Source organism: Pelobates fuscus, chromosome 2 (assembly GCF_036172605.1).
Source record: "Pelobates fuscus isolate aPelFus1 chromosome 2, aPelFus1.pri, whole genome shotgun sequence".
NCBI lineage: Eukaryota > Metazoa > Chordata > Amphibia > Anura > Pelobatidae > Pelobates > Pelobates fuscus.
The window spans coordinates 403,255,939-403,267,978 of NC_086318.1; the positions used below are offsets into that span (position 1 = coordinate 403,255,939).

General features: G+C 39.6%; 1 protein-coding gene across 1 annotated transcript in view; it reads right to left on the reverse strand.

Annotated features, from left to right (window-relative positions):
* THADA (THADA armadillo repeat containing) overlaps nucleotides 1-12,040 on the reverse strand; it is a 519,919-nt gene that overhangs the window by 302,374 nt on the left and 205,505 nt on the right. The window contains exon 27 of the mRNA XM_063443899.1: nucleotides 8,247-8,336. Within this exon, the coding sequence (XP_063299969.1) occupies nucleotides 8,247-8,336 (90 nt within the window). The remainder of the gene's footprint in view (nucleotides 1-8,246; nucleotides 8,337-12,040) is intronic.

The window sequence follows — 12,040 nt, forward strand, 5'->3', positions numbered from 1 at the left end:
AGAACCAGGCCTTGGATTAGTGAGTGAACCTGGAGGGATTGCCTCGAGACTATAGAAAGAGAGAGAGAGAGAGGTCCCCTCCCATTCAAAAGAGTATATGTACTACATTTATTTTGATATGCATTTACAACAAACTGTTCATCTGTAAATGGCTGATACACATTTTCTGTGATTTCATTATTGTACAATGAGTTAACACTAAATATTTTGTTTGAAAACTATAACTCTTTAAATTAATTTCCCAGTGACACTAATTTACATAAGGTTCCTGGCACTGGCTTACCTTTTGGGGATAAACACCAAAGTATCCTCACCAGCGCCATTTCACTCTGCCCCCTCTAATATCTGCTTCCTGAAAATATTTAAAACGTTAGCCTTGGACATCGTGGCTAATTAGCTTGGATAAGTCAACTGACGTTCTAAGCCAATCAGTAGCTCCCCGTTTATAAAACGGCTTGAGAAACAAACTTAAAACCTTTAACCTTAACCCCTTAAGGACACATGACATGTGTGACATGTCATGATTCCCTTTTATTCCAGAAATTTGGTCCTTAAGGGGTTAAAGGTAAGACAGCACCTCAGGGACAACTTTGTATTGGTTAAGTTATTATGGTGGCTGCAGGTTCCCCTTACTATTACAACATGACGTTTAATGTTTTCCTCTTTTTTTTTTCAGAAGAAGTCTTGCATTTTACAGAATGTAATGTATAGATTATTGCAGAAAAATACAAAATATGAGTTATTTAAAATTAAACTGTAATCTTTGAGTCTTCGATATTTATTCACTATGGAACTTTATGGATAATTACAGATTTTTCTGTCTGGCCAAAACTGGTCATTTGAAGATTTTTTTATTTTAGAAATCACTATTTAGATCTAAAATTGTAAACCCCCATAAAATCCTTGTGAAACCCAAATCATGGTCATTGGCCACAAATGCACCAAATGAGACTCCTCACAATGAGAAAAGTAAAAATGTTAAAGGGATTCTCTAGTGCCAGGAAAACAAACATGTTTTCCTGACACTAGAGAATCCTGGAATGCCCCCTCCCTCCTGCCCCTCATCCCACATCGCTGAAGGGGTTAAAACCCCTTGAGACACTGGGTCATGCTCCGCCCACGCTCCTCTCCCGCCGACTACTACCAGCGGGGGACACCTAATGCACTTGCGCAGCAAAAAACACACACGCATTAGTCCTCCCCAAAGGAAAGCATTATTCAATGCTTTCCCATGGGGATTCCAGCGACGCTGGAGGTCCTCAAGCATAGCGTGAGGACATCCAGCGTCATTTAGACGACCAAAAGTTATCTAAAAAGCAGGTAGTCCCTCTAGTGGCTTTACAGCCACTAGAGGAGGACTTAACCCTGCAAGGTAATTATTGCAGTTTATAAAAACTGCAATAATTACACTTGCAGGTTTAAGGGTGATGGGAGTTGGCACCCAGACCACTTCAATGAGCTGAAGTGGTCTGGGTGCCTACAGTGTAATGTTTCTTACTTTTTCCTCTGTTATTTTATTTGAATAAATGTTCTGACATATTTAATAACGGTTTACATGGATGCAGCAATAAAGGAGTATTATGGTAACTTTATGCATTACTGTTATTACATAAAGAATTCCTGAGTTATGAATACAATTTTCCCCCTTTCATTATGATCTGTGCTTTTTTAACTTTTACCAAGTTCACGAGAACAAACCACAGCACCGCTGGGACTATGAGATCACACATTTTTGGCAGTTCTCTACACCAGATAAGAATTATACAGAAGAGTGCACATTCCACACCGTTCAATCAATGCTCTACTCTTCTCACAGAGACTTTTGGCTCCATATAGAATTCAACTATTCACCACAAAATAATTAGCCATCAATCCTCATGGCTTCCTCGTATCTCAGCAAATGGGCTCAAATTTTGATATTCACTCTGAGCTTTGCTACATTGTGATTATTCACCGATACTCTCTCTGGAATGGTGACTCTTTACGAAGGCTGTGAAATCTCTACATAAACTTCAAATCTCATCCACTCGCATTTGTGATGTCTTACATCAGTGAGTGGTTCATAGCCTTTTTTGACAGACACCTGGATTATGTACATAGCATTAGTTTAGCGAACCCACTTTTCCACTAGGATATAACTTTTATACTAAAAAGTCTGTCAGATGAATCCCAACGGCACTGGGGAAATCTACTATGAGTGGCTGCTATGATCTGCTAATTGTGGTGACTGCTAGAAATAATATGGATGTATTGTAACATGGCAGAGACACAGTACTAGCTATTAACATGGGACGGTGTTCTTACAGGCTAAACATTTAAAATGTAAAATTGAAATGCCATGAAAACGTATCCAAAATGAATCCTAATTCATAAACACATCAAGTTCTGTTTCCAGAGATACTTTCATTGAACCAGCACACAGGTTGTCGTTTAACTAAACTGAGGTTTTTAAGAAACTACTTCTTACTACCTCTAGGTTTCAGTTGGTATACTACGCAATATATAAAAAAAAAATTAAATCAAGGCATTTCTTACGCAGCCTGAACTCCAAGATATTCAATTTCTACTCTTTTTATGTGGAGCAAATACATCCAATAAAATAACGTAGAGGACCAATTCACTAATGTTTGGATACTAAGTAAGCAACATTGAGATGTATAGGGTTAGCACTTATTGCATGTGTGAATTTGTGTATTATGGCATGCCATACATGTGTACAAAGAGTTATTGTATGTGTGTACGTAAACTGTCACCATATACTGGATTGCAAAAAATGTGTAGTGTTGCTATACTCTATACCAGGGGCAGGAAATGTTTAAGCAGTACTGTGCCAAAACAAGATCTCGAAGTCCCTTGGTGTGCCCGTTCTATTTTTTAAATTGGTGTGTATTCTGCCATATTCTGATTGTGTCATTTATGAGTGCTGCAGTTGCTTTGTAGCGTTGTATGTGTATGTTTGTGAGCTGTTATATTGTACAGCATACATTTATAACTATCGTATATACTCGAGTATAAGCCGACCCGAATATAAGCCGAGGCCCCTAATTTTACCCCCAAAAACTGGGCAAACTTATTGACTCGAGAATAAGACTAGGGTGGGAAATGCAGCAGCTACTGGTACATTTCTAAATAAAATTAGATCCTAAAAAAAATTATATTAACTGAATATTTATTCACAGTGTGTGTATATAATGAATGGAGTGCAGTGTGTGTGTATGAGTGCAGTGTGTGTGTATGAGTGCAGTGTGTGTGTATGAGTGCAGTGTGTGTGTATGAGTGCAGTGTGTACAATGAATGCAGTGCAGTGTGTGTGTATGAGTGCAGTGTGTACAATGAATGCAGTGCAGTGTGTGTGTATGAGTGCAGAGTGTGTGTATGAGTGCAGTGTGTGTGTGTGTGTGTGTATGAATGCAGTGTGTATATAATGAGTGCAGTGTGTGTATAATGAATGCAGTGCAGTGTGTGTATAATGAGTGCAGTGCAGTGTGTGTGAGTGCAGTGTGTATGAATGCAGTGTGTATATAATGAATGCAGTGCAGTGTGTGTATGAATGCAGTGTGTATATAATGAATGCAGTGCAGTGTGTGTATGAATGCAGTGTGTATATAATGAATGCAGTGCAGTGTGTGTATGAATGCAGTGTGTGTATGTGTGAGTGCAGTGTGTGAGTGCAGAGCATTGGTGGGGGGTGGGCATTTTATTATGATTTAATTATTATTTTAATATTTTTTTTAATGTTATTATTTTTTTAGGTAACTATTTTTTTTATTTTATTATTAATTGTTTTATTTTTTTATGTTATTATTTTAATATTTTTTTTATTATTATTATTTGTTTTATTATTAATATGTTTTCGTCCCCCCTCCCTGCTTGTTAGCTGGCCAGGGAGGGGGGCTCGCACTCCCTGGTGGTCCAGTGGATGGGCTGTAGGAGGGGGCTGTCAGGAAGCTGTAACTTACCTTCACAGCAGCTCCTGTCAGCTCCCTTCTCTCTTCTCCGGTGCGTGCAGCTCCCAGGTCATCAGCTCCCTCTGCAACTCTCGCGGCCGCGCGGAGCGTTGCCACGGTAACCCGTGGCAACGCTCTGACCCCGCAGCTCTCGCGAGAGTTGCAGAGGGAGCTGACCTGGGAGCTGCACGCACCGGAGAAGAGAGAACGGAGCTGACAGGAGCTGCTGTGAAGGTAAGTTACAGCTTCCTGCCAGCCCCCGGTCCATGTCTGTATTATGGCAATGTAAATTGCCATAATACAGACAACTGACTCGAGTATAAGATGAGTGGGGGTTTTCAGCACAAAAAATGTGCTGAAAAACTCGTCTTATACTCAAGTATATACGGTAGTTTGTGGTATTGCGTATGGTACCTATGAATGTGGGCTGTTTATGGACGCTGCTTGGGTAAATGTGCATGTGGATGATATGTCACATTGTGTGTTTGATGTTGCGTGCATGTGAGAGGATGCTTGTGGGGTTGAGTGCGTGCAAGTGATTTGTCAGTGGTGTGAAGGTTGTTGGGACTGTGATTGTATTATTTGTATAAGGGTAAGGTTTTTCTGCAGCTCTATGTATATTTATCAGTACGGGTGGCTTGCCTGAGGTCTACTGGGGACCAGGTAAAGGCCAAGGGCAGGCTGCTCTACTCCAGTACACATTACATTCACAAGTGCTGCGATGACGTGATCTCAAATCACTTCCTCTAAGTGCAGCAATGTGTAAATTGAGGATTGCCCCTCACCAACTGCAATTACCACTCGGTTTTGCTCTACCAGATATCTGAAGTCCCGAGACTCCTGATAGGCCAGAGCCCGTTTGACTCTGGTAGCCATGAGTGCCGTACAAAGGCGCCTCGAGTGCCATGCATGGCACACAGGCCATGGGTTGCTGACCCCTGCTCTATATATTACTGCACACGTGCACAGTGTTTGTGCATCTTCAATCAAAACCTTCTAACCACCTTCCAATTTAAAAGAAGACTAAGCTTGAAGATACTGAGCTTAAAATTGAACGTGAAGGCTGTCTGCATGATGATGGACAAGTATTGCACTCACATAGCAGCTACAAGATCCTGGTATGCAAAGGGTAAAAGTTAAGTTCTGTGTGTTGCTATCCCAATCAGACTTGCTGAATGTTTAAAAAAATTCTACATCTAAATGTCGTGTTTAAGTTTCTGTATGGGAAGGACAGACCACTCCTGGCAGTGAATTAAAGTGAACCACTTAGTCTTAAGTTGCGCAATGGAATTTTTAGTTTCCTGAATATGTTGATTTCCATAAAATTGAAGGTTTAGAAGAATTAAATGCGCAAGCAAGATTAAATGGGTTAGGAAAAGCATGTACTATTAACCCACTGATGGCGAGCACATCTGCTTATACGTATGAAGTATGAAAAATAAAATCACATTTTAAAATCTGGCATAAATATGCTAAATTTCACAATCAGTGAAATGAAAGATAATGCTTAAAAACAGTCCTTATCACGGTTGAGCAATGGAAGTCTTTCACGTTCCCATTTGCACTGAAAAACAAGGGAGATGTGTCGCCCACGTGGCCTGCTCTTTGGGATTCGTGGTCAGTGGACATGAGCTCCTGCTGAAGGTGGGGATGCCTGCTTGCAGAGGAGGTTCATGGAGGTGCATGGACACAGTGGAGGGACTCCACCGTTGTGGTTGACAATGACGGAGGCTGAGACTCTCCCTCATCAGGAATCGGGTTACCGACCCACAGTCCTTGCTCGCAACCAGGTTGTACCATTCAAGGAAACACACCACAACCTACCTGCAACTGTTTATGTTGTTTTTATTGTTTTCTTTCATTTGTTATGTCTATAATCTCAATGGTTTAAATATACCTTGTAATTTAAACTATAGTTCTATACCTCAGCATGTTCATCTCTCTCCATCTATAGAACTATAATCTTAATATTTTTGCTCCTAACTACAAGAAGTGTAGTATACTCCACATTTCATATCTATTACTGTTGCTTATGTCTTTTGTGAAATGTCGCTCTACATTCACTTTGTTATGTGATGCACTACAAAATTAAAGAATGACAAATAAAAAAAATAAAAAACGGGTGGGCTGGCGATTTGTGGCCTTCGGGAAACTACAAATAGTCCAATTTGAGACTTCTTCAGAACATTGTCCCACCATTCTTGATTTTATATAAATGTTTTATAATGATACTACAAGAATACAGGGAGTGCAGAATTATTAGGCAAGTTGTATTTTTGAGGATTAATTTTATTATTGAACAACAACCATGTTCTCAATGAACCCAAAAAACTCATTAATATCAAAGCTGAATATTTTTGGAAGTAGTTTTTAGTTATAGCTATTTTAGGGGGATATCTGTGTGTGCAGGTGACTATTACGGTGCATAATTATTAGGCAACTTAACAAAAAACAAATATATACCGATTTCAATTATTTATTTTTACCAGTGAAACCAATATAACATCTCAACATTCACAAATATACATTTCTGACATTCAAAAACAAAACAAAAACAAATCAGTGACCAATATAGCCACCTTTCTTTGCAAGGACACTCAAAAGCCTGCCATCCATGGATTCGGTCAGTGTTTTGATCTGTTCACCATCAACATTGCGTGCAGCAGCAACCACAGCCTCCCAGACACTGTTCAGAGAGGTGTACTGTTTTCCCTCCTTGTAAATCTCACATTTGATGATGGACCACAGGTTCTCAATGGGGTTCAGATCAGGTGAACAAGGAGGCCATGTCATTAGATTTTCTTCTTTTATACCCTTTCTTGCCTGCCACGCTGTGGAGTACTTGGACGTGTGTGATGGAGCATTGTCCTGCATGAAAATCATGTTTTTCTTGAAGGATGCAGACTTCTTCCTGTACCACTGCTTGAAGAAGGTGTCTTCCAGAAACTGGGAGTTGAGCTTGACTCCATCCTCAACCCGAAAAGGCCCCACAAGCTCATCTTTGATGATACCAGCCCAAACCAGTACTCCACCTCCACCTTGCTGGCGTCTGAGGCGGACTGGAGCTCTCTGCCCTTTACCAATCCAGCCACGGGCCCATCCATCTGGCCCATCAAGACTCACTCTCATTTCATCAGTCCATAAAACCTTAGAAAAATCAGTCTTGAGATATTTCTTGGCCCAGTCTTGACGTTTCAGCTTGTGTGTCTTGTTCAGTGGTGGTCGTCTTTCAGCCTTTCTTACCTTGGCCATGTCTCTGAGTATTGCACACCTTGTGCTTTTGGGCACTCCAGTGATGTTGCAGCTCTGAAATATGGCCAAACTGGTGGCAAGTGGCCTCTTTGCAGCTGCACGCTTGACTTTTCTCAGTTCATGGGCAGTTATTTTGCGCCTTGGTTTTTCCACACGCTTCTTGCGACCCTGTTGACTATTTTGAATGAAACGCTTGATTGTTCGATGATCACGCTTCAGAAGCTTTGCAATTTTAAGAGTGCTGCATCCCTCTGCAAGATATCTCACTATTTTTGACTTTTCTGAGCCTGTCAAGTCCTTCTTTTGACCCATTTTGCCAAAGGAAAGGAAGTTGCCTAATAATTATGCACACCTGATATAGGGTGTTGATGTCATTAGACCACACCCCTTCTCATTACAGAGATGCACATCACCTAATATGCTTAATTGGTAGTAGGCTTTCGAGCCTATACAGCTTGGAGTAAGACAACATGCATAAAGAGGATGATGAGGTCAAAATACTCATTTGCCTAATAATTCTGCACTCCCTGTACAATAGTAGTGAATATATACGGTCACATAATATATTTTAGTATTGTGTTGATCGACAGCACTTGACAATCCCCTCTATTATAGTAACCAGTTGCCCACCCTGCCCCCCTTGTCAGCCCACCCATGTTGCAGAATGTTTTCTTTTTATTAATAAATTAAATATATATATATATATATATATATATATATATATATATATATATGTCAATACTTCACTATATAAAGCAGACACGCAGGCTTTACAAGCAATTTATTTTGTAATGGAAAAAATAATCATGTATATACTCATGGAAGGTATAGAATTTGGCTACAACGTTCTCCTTTGTTATCATTTAGTCTCCAAGTAGTAAAAGAATGTAATGGAAAGGAAAACTGATACGGTTCTTAATCTCCATAAAACACTAAGTTTTAGTTTTTCTAGCTCGAAAGACCTTTTCTTCCCCCCATAACGCGTCCCACCCCAATAAATTCCAAATGACACAAGAAAGGTGATCACTGAAATTGTATTTTTCTCACCTGTCGACAGTGTTGGCTACAATTTCCAGATGTTCCAAAAGAAAAGGGTAGAGAGTAGGGAATCGCGAGAAGAATTCTCTCCCAGTCATTCTGCGCATTAAAGGAAGAAAAAATACTGATGAATTGCAAAGATATGTTCCAGCAACAATTCTTTTTTATTTCAGTGGGTAACAATCATTTAGCCCTCTTGGTTTCCCAGGATACACCCATGATCGTTCAATCATAGAAGTGGTAACTCTACAGAAGCTGTTGGGCTAACACCAAGATGTGGGAACATACATAAAAACACTCCAAGTACCATAACCACTTTAACATGATGTAGTAGTTATGATGCCAAGAGTGCCCTGGGTCCTCCCATTTTAAATAGTCAAACCAATTTGAAACGGTTTAATTTCTTACCTGTGGCCTGCCAGGCGCCGCTCCTCACCTCCCGGCAGGTGGAAATGAGAACCGGAAGCTTAGCAGTTTGCGCTCAGCCATTGAACTAAGCCCTACGACACGAGGCTTAGCTCAGGCAGAGAACTTCTGGCAGTCAATGAGCTGCACTGGAGGTGAGGGGAGAGGCACCTGGGTAAGAAGTCAAAGCATTCATCGTAATATAGTGGTTATGGTATCTGGAGTGTTCCTTTAAGCTGCATTAAAGAAAACGGAAAGTCTATATAAACTGTATCTGCCAATGTTACCTTATTTGTCAACACTTGTTTTATATCCCCAATGTATTATTGTAAAGCGCTATGGCATATGCTAGCGCTATGCTATGTACATGGTAATAATGCTCAAAGAAGTGCACAGAAATCTGGAATCAATATTTATTAACAAGCTTAGACACGGCCAAATATGTAAAAATGTGACATTAGAAAGAATACTCACCTTGTGATTACACCAAACCCTAACTTGGAATATTTACCCCAAAAATGTTACCTTAAAATTGTATTGCATCACAAAATATTCTACTTTTTTTGTGAACCTTTATACTTCTAGAAGTTAACTTGCATGACAAAGCATTGTACTGTGCAGCACTGAGATACCAAAAACATCACACAAAGCACTGTCTGAATAAAGGAAATGGATTCAACCAGGGATGAGAATGTGTCTCTAGAATATTAATATTCCTTATCTGTGACTTGTACTTAAATGAAGTCTGCTTTCTAACCGAGGTGACTTGCTGGCACCAATACAAACCTAAATCCTCTCCCCCTCACTCCCCATGTAGATTGTATTTCTGATGTACGAGTGATTGAGAGAGCTGGACCACAATGCAATAATTATCAAGCCTTTGTCTGCATGTAAAGACAGATGGATTGATGGCCTGAGATTTGTGTTTGTGAAATAAACACAACTGATTACCTTTCTGCTTTTTCCAAACTTGCCTTTTATTGATGACACAGTGATACAATTACAGCAAGATAAGCCGAGAAAATAAACCATTTGGAATATATCTCACTCATTTTATTTGTGAATCAATCATAGATTGCATTGCTTTAAATATCTATATATCTATATCTAAGTGGATTTGTTGACTGGGTATATTTAGCCTTACTAAATTTCCCTTTGGAATTGGCCTAATTGATATTTTATTTTTCCACTGTTAATCATTTTCGGGGGATACTTCAGAGTACTCACACGCTTTACGTAACTAACCCTATTTGGAATTTCCATTTTGGGGATATCACCGGGCCATTTTAAACTAAGAACTTGTTAATCAGCTTCAAGGAGTCCAATATATTAGGTTAAAATGTTTCGCTGTTCATATTTTCCAAAACAACCGTTTGCGACATCCACAGCAGAATCTACATCCTGACGGTATCTTAATGCTTAGGTTTTGTTTTTTGTTTTTTGTTTTTAAATAAGCTCAAAAACGTGCTGAGTAATCACTGCTCTTATGAGATATTGCTGTGGAAATGGTGTACTTAGAGTTCTACCACTTTTTCTTGGTGGATATGTCAATCACATTTACTAAGACAATTGTATATAAGTACCAATAGCAATAGGAAAAAAAAAGATTTAAAAAATAAAAAAGCAACATTTTGTTTCAAAAAGGTTAGTCAGAATCAAATGCCTTTTAATCCACAGCAGGACAAATGGATAGTCCAGGATTTACCTGTAGAGCCTTATTCATGGATTCGTCCTGGTGTGGATTAAAAGGCATTTGAATCAGACAAACAGTCCAAAACAAACTTTTGCCCAAGTCTTGTAAAAGCCCATGTCAGAGTTCTTTCATCAAAGTCACTCATGAAGATAATGGGAATGATGTATATCACATGTAAGAGAGCACTAGGAAGTTTTTCTGGTTCTGTTCAAGAGTTAAAAGGAACAATCCAGGCACCGTAACAACTTCATCTAATTCCACAGCGCAGGGGCACTGCTGATTGGCTGAGAGGAATCAGCTGATGATCTCAGCCATTCAGTGAATGAAATGTACCTTTTCCAAGCCAGTTTTATGAATGGGTAATCACAGATTGGCTGAGAGCGTTAGCTGACTGCTCTCAGCCAATCAACAGCACCCCTGCCCCACGGCACTCTGTGCTCCCCGAGATCGAGATATTTGAAACCTGATGCCACCAGGGGGGACTTGGAGGCTCACTTTGAGGTAAAACGGTTCAAGAACGGTTTAACCCCTTGAGATAAGAGTGCGCGCTAGGGTGCTTTCTGGCACCATAATAACCAAATGTATATAAAGTTGTGGTGGTGTCTAGACTGTCCCTTTAATGTTTGGTAATAGCTATTAAAAACCTGTTTTCCATTCAGTCTGCCTGTTTCAATCTTCTATCTATAACTAAAACATTGGACATAAAACTGTAGCCAACCAGGTGACAACAGTAGGTACTGGCAAAGTGATGTAAGCAGTTCACCACTCCTAACTTGCACAAACAGATAACACATGATTGTTTAAGCAAAATTGTAGAAACCTAAAAAAGATTATTGCTCACTGAGAAACTAGACTGCAATACATATATTGGGCTGCTGAGACATATCTGTATACACACACCCAGAAGCAAATACAAAAACCAAACAAAATGTGGAATGTGGAACACAAACATGGGTACCGGAAGCACACAAAGGGGCAGATGACAATACTTACCCAGAGCTGGTAGAAAAAAATAAAATAGCCTTATCTGAAGTATTGTGTGTGAATGTGCTTAATATAAAACATAAGCTGACTAATTGTGTATCATTATAAGCTCATTTGAGCAGGGTCCTCATCAATCTATTGTTTCTCTAACATACTATGAGTATTGTAAAGCGTTACGGAATTACTCCGTGCTGTAATAATGCTAATAATAATAATAATGTTATATTACGGAATCTACAAAAATTAATCAATTGATGAAAAACAAATCTGCAGCAATGTGTTCGAAAGCTCCAGGAGATTCAATTGACAAAACTTTATATTAATGAAGTTGTCATAGTGCCAGCAGTCCTGTCCCCCACACTTACCCCCCCAAATCGCAGGTAGAGTTTTCAGGAGGAGACGTTTCTTAGAAAGATTAATCCTTATACTTTGTTTAACCCCTTAAGGACACATGACATGTGTGACATGTCATGATTCCCTTTTATTCCAGAAGTTTGGTCCTTAAGGGGTTAACAAGGCATAATACAATGTTTGACATAAGACATATGTAAGAAGGGGTTCCAGTAATAAAAGGCACCCAGACAACTCCATCTCAATATAAAGGTCGGGGCGCAGTGTTTAGTTGTAATTCTGCAATCAAAAACATTGGACGTTACAAGATACGGCAGTGTTATGAATGCAGGGTTATAACACCTCTAGTGGCACTCTAGAGGCACTTCCA